The sequence below is a fragment of the Bison bison genome, unplaced genomic scaffold (genome assembly GCF_000754665.1).
Source record: "Bison bison bison isolate TAMUID 2011002044 unplaced genomic scaffold, Bison_UMD1.0 scf7180017864368, whole genome shotgun sequence".
Taxonomy (NCBI): Eukaryota; Metazoa; Chordata; class Mammalia; order Artiodactyla; family Bovidae; genus Bison; species Bison bison.
This window is the reverse complement of record NW_011494940.1, coordinates 2,869,273-2,887,997: the sequence shown is the minus strand read 5'-3', so window position 1 is coordinate 2,887,997 and position 18,725 is coordinate 2,869,273. Positions and strand designations below refer to the sequence as shown.

The following is an 18,725-nucleotide window of genomic DNA, read 5'->3' as shown; positions in this document are numbered from 1 at the left end:
GCAGTGATTCAGCTGGTTTCTAGATTGGTCCTGAGCCTGAGGTCTCTCTTTTCCCCACTGCTGCAACCACCTCAGCTGTGAGTCATCTCTGAATCATCGGCCTTACCTCCCCCGGAAACTTCAGGGGCTTCTCTTCAGGATGCCCTGCCATCTTCTCAGAGGACTCATGAGATGGCGCTCGTGGTGGAGCTGCCTGCTGTGCCCACGAAAGCTACCATGACCGTGTCTTCACTGGAGCTTGTGTGTGATGGGGTCAGAATTCCATCCGCAAGAGCAACTGGGACCTGGAAGACTCCTCACCTCTGGAGTCTCCTTGCAACCTGGAAGCTCCAGCATTTCCCTGGAGCCTAGCACACATGCACAGGCATGTAGTCCCACTGGACACCCCAGAACGAAAGGGGTCTACTCACACAGGCTCTATACATTTGCAAATGGTTTTTAAAGATGGGGAGCAGCAGGGGGCATGGGAAGGTGGGTGGGGAGAGAAGAACCAAAAATTGCCAAGAGTTTTAAAACCTTTTATTTGTTTACACATTCTCTAAATTGCAGACAAAAAGATTCACTACATAGATCGTCAACACTGCTAACCAACCACAGAACAAGATACAACCACAGCAAGTAAGGGACATGGCCTGTGACTCAGTCTTTGTGGAGGTTCAAGGGCTCCATGGAGGGGCTGGGATGTCCAGGGGTCCCCAAGATAAAGGCTGCTCGATGCCCACTTCCCATTGGCTACGGGACTTGACCTCTCCTTGGCGCCTCTCCCAGAAGCCAGGTCAGGACAGGAGGAAGGCAAGGGGAGAGGGCAGCATCCTGGCTCACAGGCAGCCCTCCCAATGGCCCTCTTCTGAAGGAAGCAGTGGACCCGGCTTCTGGACAAGTCCTTGCCAGTGGATCCAATTCCAGGTGTGGGGTGCTTCCCACCTGGAGATCCTCCCGGACGCTCACAGTACACCCACTCTCTGGGAAGTCACAGAACCTGCGTGTCCTCTTAGGACGCTGGGAGATGTAGCACAGCCTCATCTCCAATACTGAAACACTGAGAGACGTTGTAATATCCCTCAGACAGGGCAGAAACATCACAGCACTGTTCACAGCAGGAGCCACGAGAGTGGGAACTTAACACACAGGAGAAAGGAGCACCCCCAGAAGACAGAGGAGCAGAGTGGGGCACACACATCTACAGCTGAGACGACAATCACATCACACCTGAAAGAGGCTGTGGGGTGGGAGAACGGGGGCTTTTGTCTGTCTGTTGCTGTGGTGGCTTTTTAGAGGTGCCAATGGAGATCTCCTCGGGCCATTGCAACTTCCTAAGTCTGGAGCCCTTCTCTCTAACCTCATGAAAGCTGTGTCTACGTCAATCCTGGACATTGTCTGAGGTACTCAAGTGGCTCAAGGCTGGACAACTCTAAGTTCTCCCATCAAGCAGGAGGTAATGGGTGTTGGATCCCAAGGTCCAATGAGGAGGGAGTTCAAGGGAGCATAAAAGGAAGACCTTTGTTAGCAGGCATTCCTGTTGCTGGAGGTTAACTCTCTTGGCCATTCATTTATGACTAAGAGTTTTGCAAAGAGTTGAGGCAGGGTGAGTAGAAGAGTAGGGCTTCCCAGATGGCTCTAGTGGTAAAGAACCTACCTACCAACTCAGGAGATGTAAGAGATGCGGGTAGAAGAGACTAGAAGGTATTTTGGAATAATGGGCATACACTGTGAAAATGGCCTCCTCTTTTGTGACCACACCTGAAGAAGTGACACCCAGTTTGCCTCTTATCTGTGGGTCTAGAGGTCCAAATGGACCCTTGGCAATTGGAGGTCATTGGAACATCTCCAGGGGCCACCTTTCCAACCACAGCCCAGAGCAATCCGAGGATGGTAAATTCCTGAAGCTGTGAGGCACAAGGGTCTCTTCACCAGCTGGGTCAGGCAGTGTGAAAGCTCGAGGAACCCCTTCCCAGGCTCCTCACGCTCTCTCTTCAACCAGAGCCTGCACAGGCCTGAGCCTCCTCCCACGACACTGGGGCCAGTGTCCCCTCCTGTGGGACCCCCTTCAGCCTTCCTACCCCTGGGGCCACAGCTTATCCAGAGGAATCCCAGGAAGACATCAAAGCTGCCACAATCAGCCTCTCTCTGAGGAGAAACATAGTGGGACTTCAGGCAGCTAGAAGAAAATCAATTTATCTTCGTTTCCTGGCAGAGATATTCCGTTTCTTGACTCTCAAAGGGGAATGTCATCAAAACTGGGCTTTAAAACTGCCCTCGATCTAAACACATTTGGAAAGCGAGATGCAGACCCAATTGAGGACTTGTGACTCTTAATCCAGTGGACTGTGTGATGTGGATGGGACGGTCCCTCCCCCAGACTTCCACTTCCTAATTGGCCCAGCGGGTCACCCTCAGACTGGGAATGGGTCTGAGCAGACTGTATTCTCAGCCTGAGAGTAGACTTGAGTAGAAGAGGAGGGAAGACCATCTCGGGGCTCAGCCCACTGGGCCAGCAGTGTCCACCCTTCATGGAGCCAGGGGTAGGGGTGAGGGTGGGTTGTGGGCTCAGGGTCTGAGGCCGGCTGCCTGGGGGAGGTGCTGCCAGTCTGGCCTAGATAGGATCCAAGTCAGATGGCCTTCCTCTCTCTCCTCCTGCCGGCACAAGACACTGCTGAAACTGGGTCAATAGGAAGAGCCTTGCCCAAAGGCTTTCAAACAGATGGGTAGATCAAGCCCCAGAATGCACTTCGGGTTCTCAAGCACTTTAAAACCAGACCCTCAGCCAAGCATCATGAAAGCCTCGTGTCCCTGACTCTCCACAGAGATCACAAAACCACCTTCTGGGAGCCAGTGCTGTCCAGGGAAGAGCGTTTCCCAGAACCTGCCCAGCGGAGGAAGTGAAGGCTGCTTTAGGCCAACTCTGAGCTGATACCAACCCAGGGGCAGATACGAGCTTTCCCCTTAGCCCAGGTGCTCAGCCTGAAAGCCAGTTTGGGGCGGCTTCTTCAGGGAGTAGCTAGAACTGGAATCTGTCTGTGACGTGTGTAGAGGAAGGACGAGCTGGAGCAAATAGCCAATTTCTGATGCTGTCAGACAGTGGGAGTCTAGTGGAGCATGAAGCTCAGATCTGACGAGCACCTGGCCAAAGGAGGACAGAGAAGGTTTACTGAAAACACCTTTGACATGCCCTCCCCCCCACCTCCAAGCCAGAAATGCTGTGCAGCTGGGACAGCCTGGCTGGGGTCTCCGTGGGAGTCCACCCAACCCACGCATGAGGCCTGCGTCCCACCAATCTTCATCTCTGCTTCCTCCAGTGGGGACTGGACAAGGCCATCGTGAGGGTCCCTTTCGACCTCTGATCAGGCCCTGCCAGTTGCACCTGCCTGCCCATCACCCAGTGGCCCAGAGGCAGCTTCTGGAGGCCCAGGCTCTGAGTCCCTCCAGCTGGCAACACACTCCAGCCCAGGTGCCTTCATCATCTCACTCCCGTTCCTGTTAAGGCTGCTCATCTTCCCAGGGCAGCTAGTGCTTCAGAGACTTAAAAGCAACCGGGCTGATGTCAACTGCGCTCCTCTCCCCCAGCCCCAGAGGGTGAGAATAACGGGACGCCTAGGCCTGCTCATCTTCTACTGACCAACGTGTGTCCTAAACAGAGAGACCAAACACACTCATACCTTCCCTGATGGCATGCCATCTGACATGTGATCAGGGTGGTTTGAGGGGGTGGAATTTTAAGGCTGAAAAGCAACTGAAAGGTTGGGCCGGGATGTACTTTATTCCTCCAGACCCTGTGGTATCTGGCACACTGCCCAGCCTGTAGTACATACCCCACCAAGTGTTTAGGCCGGTACCAGCCTGCCCAGCAGTCCTTCATGGCAGGCAGGAAATGTGTTCATGCTCCTCTGGAGGAGAGATGCCCAGAGTGGGCAAATGGAGCAGATGAGTGGTGGGCACAAGGATGGACACGTTCCATTCCCTGGTCCAGGGCACGAATGCCCCTTAAGCATCTGAGCATCTCTTGCCAAAGTGTGACTCTCTGCCTTCCCAAATGCCACAGGGGCCAGATGCATTGATGAGCCAGGACCCTGCCTCCCTACCCTGCCTCTCTCCAGCCACCTGCCCCCACCACCTCTGCTCGGGGATAACTGTTTTATGTTTTCATGCTCTCACTCACATATTTGTGTTTTCCTTTTTTTTTCTAGTACCTAATTTAGGCCTTCAACTACATGGTGAAAATGTGCAGGGAGAAAGTGTTTTCCTTTTCTTTTGGGCTACTGTTTCTTTCCACTACCACTCCATCCTGCAGCATCCAGCCTGGCAGGAGGGAAGGGAGGGATGGTGCGGGAAGGGAGAAGGCTGGGTAAGGAAGAGGAGAACCCATGTCTCGGTGGGGAATGATCATAAAAGGGCAAAGTCAACAAAACCACAACCCCAGTGTTACCCAGAAAATCTTCGCATCCTTTCAACAGAAAGCAGAATCAAGACTTTTTCCCAGGTCCCCAACTATTGCCAAACATCTCCCCCAAGGAAGCAGAGGAGAGGGACGAGAGAGTCCTCACTGCCAATGACTTTCCAAGCGCAGGGATTCCTTTCCAATTCCCTGTGGTTATGCAGGGGCTGGAAGCTGGGGGAGCTGGCCTGCAGGAACCTCGGGGAAGGAAAGCATCTGGTCTGGTGGCTTCTGGTTACCAGCAGGTTCTCCTTCTCATTCTGCAGCAACATAAAGGTTTGCTTTGGTTCCCTAAGCCACGGGTGTGTGTGTGCATCTGTGTTCTCATCATCTGTACTAATAACATACATAGGAATTATAGAGATGCAGAGAGACAAGCAAACAGGTTGCAGTCTATATGAATACAACCTGAAGACTTGAGGGGTGGTGTTGAGAGAGAACAGAGATCTTAGGGGCTCACACCCCCGCCCCTCATTTCCTACAATGACTGCTTACCCTCTCTCTTCCCCACCACAGCAACATTTTTTTTTTTTTTGCCATACTGGGTTGGTGCCGTCCTGAATGGCCGCTTTGCTCGCTGCCTGGGCTAGAGGTCATGATTAGTCATTATATCTCTGTCGAAGAGGGTTCTGGCTGCCGGCCAGTCCCGGTCCCTGCCTTCCTCTGGCCTGCCTGGGAAATGTCACCATCAGCACAAATGCTTCCTTCTCTTGGTGGGGCCAAAGAGGGGGAAGGCCTGCAATGTCTCTCTTTCAAAGCACTGGGGTGAAGAGAGGGAGGCAGTTGGGAACAGATACCATGACCAAGGGTGTTCCTGGGGCCTCTGACCTCTGTTCTGCTCCCCCCCAAAGCCTCCCACCCAGGACCCTGGGGAGTTACCTCAGTTCTCAGTCATCTGAGGGACACGGGCAGGGCCCCCTGAGAGCCCCGAGGGTGCCTCCTCTGGGAACCTGCCCCCTTCCAAAGCTTTCCCCTCACACAGGGGGCCTCTGTTCCTTCTGGGAAACCACGACCCTCCGCCTGACAGTTTCCTGGAGGTGCTTCCTGTGGCCTCTCCTCCCAGCAGCCTGGGGAGGGCGCCCTGAAGCCACGCCCTGCCCCGAGCAGCTGCTGAGATGCTCAAAGGCCAGCCAGCCCTGCTCCCGCAGCCAGGGCACCCGGGCGGGCGGCACCCAAGGACAGCTTCCTGTCCCTTTGGCCTCCCTCCCAGAACAATTACCTCAGCTGTCCCGCCTCCCTAGAAAGGACCCAGCTCCCCACGGTCAAAGCCCCCTCAAGTTCCCTGGAAGGCCCTGAACTAACCCACCTGCTCTGCTCTTTCTACACCCGGGGCTGGTGGCTGTGGAGAATCGAGACCAGATCCCCAAGCCCTGGGAATGTTCAGGAACTGGGGGAGGGGGGAAGGGGGGAGTCATAACCCCGCTGATAGCTGCAGAGCCCTGCCTCTGACCACTAACCAGTTAGACCTAGGGAAACCCGCAGGGCCATGGGGCTGGGTGGGGAGACCTGAAGGCCTGAGGCAAACGAAAGCATCTGTGCTTCCACCCTCTTCCCGACTCACCTGGTGTCCAGGGGAGACTGGGCTAACGGGGAAACCAAAAGCATCCTTTTGGGGATGGGAGTAAGATCCTCAAAAGGGGAAGCAGACAACAGGAAGAAGAGGAACCCCATCCAGCTTGCTGGGCGGTGGGGAGGACTGGCCAGGTCCCCTCTTTCTTTGGGTCCCAGCTGCTGGCCAGCTGGGCTTGGGGACCGGGTCAGGGAGGGCCTCCCGGGCCTGATGCCTCTGGAGGCCGCACCTGGCAGTCCTCCACTCCCAGGGTGGCAGGCAGTGACCCAGCCTGGCTTTTGCTACCACCGCTTTCTCCACCACGCCTCACCTTCCATCCAGACCAGGAGGACCTCAGCAGCTCATCTCACTAATGAGTGTCAAAGGATGCTTTTTCTATGGGGTTGGGAAAATTCACAGCGATCAACCAGGAGACCCACTGTACCTCCCACCTCCAGCTGGGTGAAGGGCATCACTCCTGCCTGCTTTGGTCTCTGAAGCGCCCCACCCCCAACCCAGGGGTCCAGAGGCCAGGGGGTCTCAAAAAAGGTAGAGTCGGCTTGGTGTCCAGAACTGACAGAGGTTGAGCCTTTGGGGAAATAAACAAACAAAAAAACATGTTACCAGAATCTTAGGCCTTTAGGGAGAAAATAATGAGTTATAACGACTCTTTCTTCCCATGCCTTCTAGTTATTCGGGTGCAGGATTTCTTCCTAAGGGGAACCCAGGTTTCTGGCCCCCTCCTCAAAGGCCCTCCCCCAGCCCCAATTCTCTTCATTTTACTTTGCCTAAAGTGAAAATCTTTGACCCTTTCCACTCCTTCCTCAGGGCCGCCTCTTCCTCCTTCTCCAGGGATGTGAGCCTGCTCTAGGTGACACCAGTGTCCAGCTCGGAAAAGGAGGCAAGCAGGGCACCTCCATCAGGAGTGTGAACTCAGCTCTGACCCAGGAAGCCGTGTCTCCCGAAGGTTGGGACACAGGCACACCCTGAGCAGGGGCCCACAGTGAGTGGCAGGGGAGAGCCTGGGGGTTCAGGGAGTGAGAGAGGAAGGGGGCTGTGGTCCCAGCACCTGCATTTGGACTGAGAACCTCCTAGGGGGCAGAGAAGGGGGTCCTTAGGGCTCCCCCCTCACCTCCTACACAAGGACTCAAAGAAGATACCAGAGGCCCCTCTTCTCTGAGTCGGGAAGCCTAAGGGTGCCCATAATTTTTTTTCAAGAGCATAGATCTATCTCTTAAATTTGCCCCTATAGGAAGAGTAATAATAATCATCTCATTTTTCTTCCTTAAAATATCTGAACTTTTAAAGGGAAGGGCGTAAAGGAATCATGCTGTGTTCAAAGCACAAAGACTCAAATGTAGCATGAGCGTAAACTCTCCAGGGTATCATGAAACCATCACTGTGAAAGCCAAACCCTCCCCCAACCTTAAACCTGCTCTCCTCCCCAGCTCCGAAGGAATCTGGCCTCCCTCCCACGGGCTTGCTATCCTGGTTGCAGACAGAATGAGCCAAGTCCAGGGAAGCAGCTGCCCCCAAGGCCTGTGCAGGCCTCCTACCTGGCTCCGGGGCATTGACAGGAGCAGGGGCGCCTTTGGACTGGCTGGCTCCTGCCTCAGGGGCTCTGAGTCAGTGCGGGGTTGAGAAAAAAAGTCAGAAGGTGAACATCCCACCAGGGGCCTTGTCTCTCTATTTCCTCACTCTGGTGCCTGCACTGGATTTGCTGCAGGCCCCAAAGGCAGCGTTTTGAAAATACCTACAGGAAACAGAGGGTTTCAACTTCCAGCTTGGACCCCACAGCTGCACCTTCTCTCTGGCTAGCAGGAGCCACAGCATCAGGGTGAAGCTGAACCAGGGCACCCTGGCTGTGCCTGGGCTTTGAGCTGAGGGGCAGCAGCATCCTTACCTCCACATGGTGGCCTCTGTGCAGTGACAGGCGCTACCACGGTGCAGGGGAGACCCCCCCTCTGCTCCCCCCACCAAGGAACCCAAGCCCCATGCCAGGATCTTCAGCAACATTGCCTCTAGTCCCTGAAAGAACCCTGCTGGATAGGCCAGATCCCCCTCCTCAGATGTGGAACATGAGGCCCAGAGAGGTTAAGTCATCTCCCCAAGTCATTTCTGCTAGAAACTAGCAGATCTGGGCTTTAAAAACCAAAGTTTTTAAGCGACTGTTACACTGAACTGAATGACGGCCCTCCCCAGAGGTCAGAGCTCTGTTCTAGGCTGCACTGACCTTATAGAAGGGAGTATGTTCATTCTGAAATCCCCAGCCCCAGCATCCTCACCTTTCACCACAGATCCATGCTCAGTCACAATAGTCTTGTCACAGCTTTACCTAGTGACCCTGACCACAGGCAACCTGTTCCTTAAAACATAAACCCCCTTTGGTCAAAATGGCGATTCCAAGAAGGCGTCTAACCTTGGCTAACTCACACGAGAAAGTGGGTGTGAAAATCATTTTTGGGGGTCCCCACCTGACAAGCCCAGCTTTCCAGTGATGACTTATATAACATTATGCCTTTTAAGACTCCCAATATCACTGTGGAACAGGCAGGACACGTATTATCTCCATTTCACAGATGGGCAAACTGAGGTTCAGAGACATTCAGTCCTTTGCCCAAGGTCAAACAGCTACTCAGTGGCAGGGGTAAAACAAAAACCCTGAGCATCCATATGCACCCACGATTCCAGCTCATTCTCTGGGGCTCAAAAAAAGAGCAGTTGTTGACCAACACCTTCCTTTTTTCAATACACAAAGTGATCAGTGTGACCATGATTTTTGCTTGCATTATCCTGCAAGTGCCATCTCATCAGCCGGCTTTGCCATCCCCATTTTCCAGATGGGGGAAACTGAGGTCTCGAAAGAAGGGATGGGCCCATCCTGCAGGCAGTGAAACTGAAAAGGGAATTCTGGGCTTTCCTGATGTTCAGTGCAGAGTCCTGGCCACCCTCACCCCTGTGGAAGGTTCCAGCACCTTCCTTGCTCTGCAAGACTCAATCACACCTTCATAGCTTCTGTGGCAGCCAGCGTGTCTGGAGAAAGAACACAGTCCCCTCCCCCCAACCCATCAACTGTGTTGAGGTGGGGAACACTCTCCAAAGAGGGTCTGTCACATGCAGGGTCACTGTTTTGGTTTCAGATTTGCTTTTTTAAGCTTTTAAGCCATTTGTGGCTTTTGCGAACAGCTTGATGACTTTTTTCCTAAAATTAAATCAAAGTGACTCTTCAAAACCAATAACCATTCTTTGAGGATGCCCACTTGGGGTTTTGTGGGAGGACAGAGAGCCAGGGCCGTCAGGGGAAGAAATCCGGCCCTCTGATGTGACCCTCTTGGGTAAATGGATGATGGTGTGACCACACGGCAGCTTCCCAAACCCTCCCTGGGCCTCCAGAATCCAAAACGGGTGCACCAACCAACAGGGGGAAGGAAATCCCTCCAGAGGAAGATGGAAATCCAATCTGGTCAGCCCTTTAAATGAGATCATTATGTACCCGTGGAACTCCCTCCAAGGCCGCGGGCCCCTGCAGGGGACTGACCTCCGCCTCTGGCCACAGGTCACCCTGCAAAGGACCCGGGGAGAGATCCACACAGCTTGGCTCCCCGCCAGGCTGCCCCGGGTCCACTGGCCAAGAGCAATTAGCCAGGAAGGAGGGCTCTTGCCAAATCCTGGCGAGAAGGTCGCAGCCGGGCAGAGATGGCCCAAGTGGCTGGAGCCTCCAGGCCTCTGGAGGGCTTTTTTCAGGAGCTGAAGTTCTAAAAATAACTTGGGTCTTTGTTGTAAGCAGCCAGACCACAGAAATGGAGCTGATTTCAAGGAAGCTGAGCACACGTGAGGCTCCGGCTCACAGAGACCTGCCCTTTGGGCAAATGATTTTTCCAGAAATGTGTCAGTTACTGTGTACTGCTGCTGTTGCCACTGCTGCGGAGATTCAAAGGTGGCCGGGCCTGCTCCAGCCCACGGGGCTGACTCCCAACACAGACTTCTCAGCATCTGAGTGCCTCCCCACCTCTTTCTTCTCGACACATTTTTTTTTTTCAAAGGGAGAATCCAGCATGGACTGGGGACTTTGGAGGCAAGAGCAGCCCTCGAGCTGAAGGTTCTGCGTGATGGTCACCCTGGTCATAAATAATCACATCATCCCAGTTATTTGTTTAGGGAATCATCATTTCTTCCCCCATCCTAAAACTCCCAGAGTCGGGTCTCAGCAGACAATGGCAAACGTACACGATGCAGAAGGAAGGAGTTACTCAGGAAAAGGGATCCGTGGTGCCATGTCAATACTGAAGGGTTTCTCAGAGCTGCAGTCCTCAGGACCAACACTCAGATTCTTGGTCTGGCAGCCTTCACTCACCTTCCCGGGTTCTTGGTCCACCTGGGAAAGCTCCAGACCCAGACCGAGTGGAAGGCAGAGTCTTGACCTCTTCAGAGCTCCGCCTACACTGTGGCCGGTCTCTCTTCAAGGATGCCCTAGCTCTGACAATCTGGTCCCAGGCAAAGCCATTCCTGATGGACAGCAAATACTGATCGGCTGTGACAGGGCCTCAGAAGTACCTTCATGGCGTTTGCACCCACCTCTCATGGCCTCCCCCACCCTCCCCAGCACCATCTAGAGACCCCCCCCCCGGCTGTCACTGATATCACTGGATATCTGCTGGGGGTGCAGAAAGCAGCAAAAAGTTCTTCTTCAAAGAGACGGGGGTACCAGGAGGGATTTCAGGGCTTCATCATCTAGATGGCCTCCAGGTCCCGAGTCTAGAAATTTCCAGGGAGGCTTGTAATAAATAAAAACTTCTCTGCAGCCCTTTGTTCCTCTGCTGAGTTCAGGATGGAAAGATGAAGCTGAGGGCAGGGAGGCTGTGTGAAGGTTTCTTGGAACACGATAGATATTACGAAACACCAAACCACACAGGATTGACGGGATGGGTGGTCACAAAATGGGACCTTAAAATGGGGAGCCAGTGAGAGGGCCTGGTGCTAGGATAAATGTGAGGGAGGGTCCACAGGGCTGTGGCTGAGATCATTCTTCAAGAATTTACCATCTTTCTGGCAGAAACAAGGGGTGGGGGCTGGCTGAAGAACGGAAACCTGCGCATAGGAGGTAAGCAGACACCTCGCCCCTTGATGCCCTGTGTCCGCATGCTCTGTGGTTACTGATTGGTATTCCTCCTTCCAGTTGGTCTGTCTGGATATACGGGAGTAGGGGCTTGATCGGGTTTGAACTGGGCTCTGCTTCAGCCTCTCCAATGGCAAATCACCTTATATGTGTGACCGGGGACCCTAGGCCTGGCAGCCGAAGGCTGAGGCTTTTTCTTTGAGCAGCTCCCAGCATAAGTGGCAGCTCCAGCTCCCTACAAGAAAAAGATGGCATTACAAGCAGCCTCTCCCCGAGCCTCAAGCCCCGCCCCTTGGCCCTAAACTTTTTATCAGCCCCATTTTATTTTGATTTTCATGATCCAGAGACCTAGTCCCAGTTCCAAAAACGTGCTGAAGTCTGTCGCTCAGCAGAACAACACTGCTCAGAAAATAGTGCACAGAGATTGGCTGAACAGCAGTGAAGACCCTGCTTCCTCGGTTGTGCCTCTTAACCAGCATCACCGGGTCTGGACCAGTTTCCCCTAGAAACTCACACCTCTTCCACCATCTCAGTCATAAGCCAGGGAAACATCTCCTTGGCCTTCAAGCTGGAATTTCAGCTGGTTGAACTGGGCCTCAGTTGCATGATCTGTAAAATGGGAGTGGTCATACCTACTTCGAAAGGTTATGACAATTAAATGAGACAAGATATGTGAAGCCCTTAGCACAAGGCCTGCACTTTAGTGAGGGCTCAGGAAGTGGTAGAAGTAGCTGTTATTGTTATTGGTGATCTCATCATTATTACCTTCTGGGGGCTCAGCCACGGGGGGATTTAAACAGTACATGTGGTAGCCACGGTCACAGTCATCGCAGAAGAGTAGCTGGTCCTGGTGGAACACAGAGTAGAAGGAGAGGAAGAAATATGGAATTATTTAGGTTAATTATTTTTCTGGCCCCAGTGGCCTATGCCACCAGCTTATTTCCATTAATCAAGTTCCCTGGATACCCATTTCCCAGCCCCATTTGGAGTCCTTGCTTCCCTCTGAACAGCCAAGTACTTTGCCCACACCTGGAATTCCCCCATCTGTCTTCTGAACTACGCAAACCCTACTCCCACGTAAGTGTTCTCTTCAAATCATTCCTCCTCCAAGAATCCCCCCTAGCCCACCATCTCACATCCAAGCCTAAAGGGATTCTTTATGCTTCTGAACTCACATCACCAACAATTCTGCCTCCATAAGGATAGAAAATTAATTTAATGCATTTCTGTATTCCTCAGGATATTTGCCTAGTGAATAGACAGTACTTTAAATGTTTGTAAATCTTAGTTGCTCTGGACCTCACTCTTTCCATTTATGAAATGGGCAGCATACTTGCTTGTAACATCCATAACACCTCCGAACCTTTTCAGGGTTTCATTACCAGAGAAATGCAAGTGATATTATGCCACCTGTCAGCTCCTAAAAGCCTCCTTGGAGGCTGGAGGTTGGAGACCAGATGAGAATAGGCCTTTCCGGCACGGTGGTTAACTTCCAAGGACGCAGTTGACATCTTTGCTCATGTAGTTCTCTCTGTTTGAAGGCTCTCCCAGTCCCTGGCCCCTTCTCTTCTGGACTATTCCCTAACCACCCTTCAAGTCTTCAAACACTTCTCTGCTACAAAAACTTCACTAATCTACTCAAATGGAAGTTCTCTGACCCCTCTTGCATCCTCATGTACTTTAGCTTTCTTATGACATTTAATTGCACTTTATGCTGCCAAGCCTGGCATGTGGTAGATGTCTGCACACAGTCCGTTTGGAACACGGCTCTTTTGTCCATGCCTGTACAGGTTGCACAGCCCTTGGGGCAGACCTTGTCTTACTCATCTCCACATCTCCTTCAGAACTTCCATGCATAGGAGCTACTCCGTAGGCGTTTGTGACCTGGACCCCATCCTCCAGGTTCAGCCCTGTTCTATTCAGTTATCTTTGGGTCTGCTTTGATGGCTTATAAAATGTCTGCAAAGTTTTCTATCAAATCTCACCTTGGCTTTCCCCAGTTTAGAGATCCTGGAAAAAGTAGATATAGAAGTTGGAAACCCCTGTGAGCAAGCAGTGAGGCAGGAGAGACCATGAAAGATCTCTTTTTTTATCATGCTAAGACCTTTCAATAGGACACAATGGGAAGCTTTCAAAGGGTTAGCAACAGAGGAGTGACATGGTTAGACTTGCAATTTAGAAAGACCTCACTAGCTGCTGTATCTTATTGTATCAGAATAGATGCCCAGGTGGAGAGAGATTGGTTCTTGAGGCCGGAAGACCACTTAGGAGGCTACTGTAGTCATCAGGTAAGAGATAACATATGATGATGGTCTGAACTAGGGTTGTGGGTTAGGGGAGAGAAAAGGGGCCTGCTTCCATTTGAGAGTCATTGATTAGCTGTAGAGAGTGAAAAGGAAGAAATCAAGGGTGTCTCATAGGTTGTGGTCTTGGTCAGCAAGCCAGATGAGGTAGCCATCCATTAAGCCATGAGCAAAAGAGCAGGCCTGTGGGAGGCAGAAGGCAACTTCAGCTATAAACATGTTCTGTAGATCTACAGATCACCTGGTGAGGATGCCCTGAAGGCAGCTGGAGATCAGGAGAGAGGCCTGAGCACGAGATATGGGTTAGGGAGTCTTTGGTGATGAGATGGCAATTAAGGTCTTGGGAGAGGAAGCCCAAAGTATGTGAAAGCAGATGTTTTTGAACTTGTGCTCATGGAGAGGTATCCATGAACTTCTTGAAATTAAAAGTACAATTTTGCATATAAGTCCAAATGTAGATTTTTCTAAGGAAAAAGTAAATCCATAGCTTTCATTGAATTTTCTGAAAAACCAAGAACTCAAAAAAGTTACTGAGGAGAAGATCAAGAATAGAGGCTTGGGGAACACCAAAGTTAAGGACAGGCAGACAAAAAAGAGGCTAGGAAGCAGCAGTTGGAAATGTAGGATGAAAATGAGAATCTATTCCAAGGGTTACACCATTATTGTCAGAACTCAAGTAAGCTAAATTGCAATATGATTTAGGGATGATATGAGGGAAAACAAGTTAGAAGAGGGACAAGAAACAGGGAGAGACAAGAAACAATATTACTAATATCTGAAATACACTGACAACTCCTACTTTTATAAGAAGACAGGATATCCTGGTTTAGACTTTCTCAAAGGGAAACCAAGGTATCTGTAGGTTTAAATGTATCATTCATAGGTTGATAATTGTCTAGCACCATAATCTCTTCTTTTCCATTTGCTTCTCAGATAACTGCCTGCCAATATTACAAAAAAAAAAAAAACCAGCCCATGCTATCCCCCATGAGAAACACATTTTAAGGGTTTCTTGCTCCTAAGTATTTAAGAACAAGAATTCACGTATGGCTACAGTTCCAGTAGAATGGGAATCCTTTTCTGGGATGTACATTCCCACCCACTCTGACAATAACCAGTCACTCTGACAATAACCAGTCTCTCTAGTTTCTTCATCCTTCTTCTATTTCTCTTACACAATTAAAAAGATATATGTATATTTTCTTATGCCTTTCTTACAAAAATGGCCATGTGCTATAGATAATATTTTTACTTTGCTTTTTTATTTAACAATATATCCTGGAAGTCACTCCATATTAATTCATAAAGATGCTCTTGCGTTGTTTTTGCTTTACAGTACTTCATTGTGCCATCCTTTATCCACTCATACTGTGTATGAGCATTTAGGTCATTTCCAATATTTTACAAATATAAGCAATGTGAAGAACCTTATGCATATGGGTGTTTTCACAGTGTTATGGGTGTATCTTTAGGATAGGATAGGTGAGACAGCCCAGTCGAAAGGTAAGTGCATGGTGGTTGTGTTCGGTACTGGTAGGACAGAGGGTGGTACCACTTTGTCTTCCGGCTGACAATGCATAAGGGTGCCAGCTTTCCCACAACTTCATCAACAGAATGTACTGTCATACTTTTTTCCCCTAATTTTATGGGTAAGAAAGGATATCTCAATTTTGTTTACAGTTAAATTTCTTTAATTATGAATGTGTTCAAACCATTTTTCCCCACATGTGTAAGGGTCATTTTTATATCTTTTGTGAACTATCTTTCACATTTTCCCCATTTTCTATCAAGTTTATGATCCTTTGCCCTTCAAACATTAAGGGTCCTTTATGTATAATATGTTGCCTCCTTTATCTGTAATATATGCTGCAAATATTTTCTCCCAGTTTGTTAGTAATCTATTTATGTTATTCTGTTTTTTAGTATGCAGATGTTTATGTGGTCAGATTTGTCAACATTCTCTTTTATTCCTAGCGAATTCTGAATCACAGAAAATCTCACCTTATATTTAGATTAGAGAAGAATTCATCCATGTTTTCTTCTGATACTAATATGGTTTTACTTTTTATATGTATATCCCCAGTTCACATGAAGACTGCTATTCTGTATTACACAAGATATGGACCTAATTTTATCTTTTCCCAAATGGTCACCCTATTGTCCCAGTACCATTCATGAAAATGTCTATCTTTGATCCAATAATTTTAGATACAACTTTTGTGTGTGTGTGTTAGTGTGTTAGCTGCTCAGTTGTGTCCAACTCTTTGTAACCCCATGGACTATAGCTCAGCGAGTTCCTCTGTCCATGGGATTCTCCAGGCAAGAATACTGGAGTGGGTTGCCATTCCCTTCTCCAGCAGGTATTCCCAACCCAGGGATCAAACCTGGATCTCCCACATTGCAGGCAGATTCTTTACCATCTGAGCCACTGGGAATACCAGACTTTTATCTTACACTAAACGTCCATATGTAATTGGGTTGATTTGTGGGTTTTCTATTCCATTCCACTGGTCTTTTTGTCCATATTGTTTTAATCTCAGAGGCATTATAGTGTGTTTTAATGTCTGGTAGGGGTAGACTCCCTTCATAATTTGTTGTCTTTCAGTGTTTCATTGGCTAATCTTGCATTTTTTCCATATGAATTTTAGAATCAACTTGTCTAGTTCCATTAAAAAGCATGTTGATGAATTTATTGGGTTTAAATCAAATTTATAAATTAACTTAGGAAGAACTGAAATCTTTACAATTTGAGGCTTCATTCTTTCCAAGATCGTAAGGTAAGGTAAGTCACTTCAGTCGTGTCCGACTCTGTGCAACCCCATAGACGGCAGCCCACCAGTCTCCCCCGTCCCTGGGATTCTCCAGGCAAGAACACTGGTGTGGGTTGCCATTTCCTTCTCCAATGCATGAAAGTGAAAAGTGAAAGTGAAGTCGCTCAGTCATGTCTGACTCTTTGCGACCCCGTGGACTGCAGCCTTCCAGACTCCTCCGTCCATGGGATTTTCTAGGCAAGAGTACTGGAGTGGGGTGCCATTGCCTTCTCCGAGATCATACCACGTCTTCATTTGTTCAAATCTATTTCTATGTCTTTTCAAAAGCATTTAAAATTTTTCTTTATTTAGGTCTTATGTACTTACAGCTAAGTTTATTTCTAAATATTTCTCCTTTTTTGCTTTTGTAAGTGGAGCTTCTCTACCATAATGTCTTCTAGCACAAATAATGTTATTATTTGTGCATATGAGGGCTATTAATTTCTGTATGATAATTCTATATATTGTTACCTTTAATGTTTGAGTTAGCTTTATTGTTGATTCTCTAGAGCTTCCCGGATATACTATCATAGTTTATGAAATAGAGAAAAACTTTCTAATTTGTTACCATTCTTATTGTTACTTATTGTTATCTCAAGTACTTATTGTACTTATTTTTATCTCTTACCTAGTTGCATTAGCTAATATCTCTAGAGTAGTGAGTAGTAATAGCATTAGTGGGCATCCTTACCTGGTTCCTGATCTTAGAAATGCCTCTAGCATTTCTCTATTAAATAAGATAATGGCTTTAGTTCTAAGATATGAAAAATTTATCATGTTAAGAAAGTATCCCACAATTTCTATTTTCTTGAGTGTTGTGATCATGAATAGGTGTTGAATCCACTCCCTTATTTTGAAAACTGATGAAGGAAAAGAATCAAGTGTTTATCCTGCTTTTTCTAAATAATCTATAGCTGAGGGTAACCAAATACAAGGCTTGGAAGTTTCTCTTTATAGAATTACTCCAGCTATTAAACAAAGAAGAAGAAATCATAGATTAAGAATATCACTATTTACAATCCTTAATAAAATGGCTATCTGGGGAGGCCTTACAAATAGCTGTGAAAAGAAGAGAAGTGAAAAGCAAAGGAGAGAAGGAAAGATATAAGCATCTGAATGCAGAGTTCCAAAGAATAGCAAGGAGAGGTAAGAAACCCTTCCTCAGCAATTAATGCAAAGAAATAAAGGTAAATAACAGAATGGGAAAGACTAGATATCTCTTCAAGAAAATTAGAGATACGAAGGGAACATTTCATGCAAAGATGGGCTCAATAAAGGACAGAAATGGTATGGACCTAACAGAAGCAGAAGATATTAAAAAGAGGTGGCAAGAATACATAGAAGAACTATACAAAAAGGATCTTCATGACCCAGATAACCACGATGCTGTGATCACTCACCTAGAGCCAAACATCCTGGAATGTGAAGTCAACTGGGCCTTAGAAAGCATCACTACGAACAAAGCCAGTGGAGGTGATGGAATTCCAGTTGAGCTATTTCAAATCCTGAAAGATGATGCTGTGAAAGTGCTGCACTCAATATGCCAGCAAATTTGAAAAACTCAGCAGTGGCCATAGGACTGGAAAAGGTCAGTTTTCATTCCAATCCCAAAGAAAGGCAATGCCAAAGAATGCTCAAACTACCACACAATTGCACTCATCTCACACTCTAGGAAAGTAATGCTCAAAATTCTCCAAGCCAGGCTTCAGCAATACATGAACCGTGAACTTCCAGATGTTCAAGCTGGTTTTAGAAAAGGCAGAGGAACCAGAGATCAAATTGCCAACATCCGCTGGATCATTGAAAAAGGAAGAGAGTTCCAGAAAAACATCTATTTCTGCTTTATTGACTATGCCAAAGCCTTTGACTGTGTGGATCACAATAAACTGTGGAAAATTCTGAAAGAGATGGGAATACCAGACCTCCTGACCTGCCTCTTGAGAAACCTATATGCAGGTCAGGAAGCAACACTTAGAACTGGACATGGAACAACAGACTGGTTCCAAATAGGAAAAGGAGTACATCAAGGCTGTATATTGTCACTCTGCTTATTTAATTTATATGCAGAGTACATCATGAGAAACGCTGGGCTGGATGAAGCACAAGCTGGAATCAAGATTGCCAGGAGAAATATCAATAACCTCAGATATGCAGATGACACCACCCTTATGGCAGAAAGTGAAGAGGAACTAAAAAACCTCTTGATGAAAGTGAAAGAGGAGAGTGAAAAAGTTGGCTTAAAGCTCAACATTGAGAAAACTAAGATCATGGCATCTGGTCCCATCACTTCATGGCAAATAGATGGGGAAACAGTGTCAGATTTTATATTTTTGGGCTCCAAAATCACTGCAGATGATGACTGCAGCCATGAAATTAAAAGACGCTTACTCTTTGCAAGGAAAGTTATGACCAGCCTAGATAGCATATTGAAAAGCAGAGACATTACTTTGCCAAAAAAGGTCCTTCTAGTCAAGGCTATGGTTTTTCCAGTGGTCATGTATGGATGTGAAAGTTG

General features: G+C 48.4%; 1 protein-coding gene across 3 annotated transcripts in view; it reads right to left on the bottom strand.

Annotated features, from left to right (window-relative positions):
• Positions 1 to 496: 496 nt before the first annotated feature.
• Positions 497 to 18,725, bottom strand: part of DPF3 (D4, zinc and double PHD fingers, family 3) — a 295,296-nt gene continuing 277,067 nt past the window's right edge. For all 3 annotated transcript variants that reach the window (XM_010855808.1, XM_010855811.1, XM_010855810.1), the window contains 2 exons: positions 11,863 to 11,944; positions 497 to 11,332 (listed from right to left, as the gene is read on the bottom strand). In XM_010855808.1, coding sequence (XP_010854110.1) covers positions 11,262 to 11,332; positions 11,863 to 11,944 — 153 coding nt within the window. In that variant the 3' untranslated portion in view covers positions 497 to 11,261. The remainder of the gene's footprint in view (positions 11,333 to 11,862; positions 11,945 to 18,725) is intronic.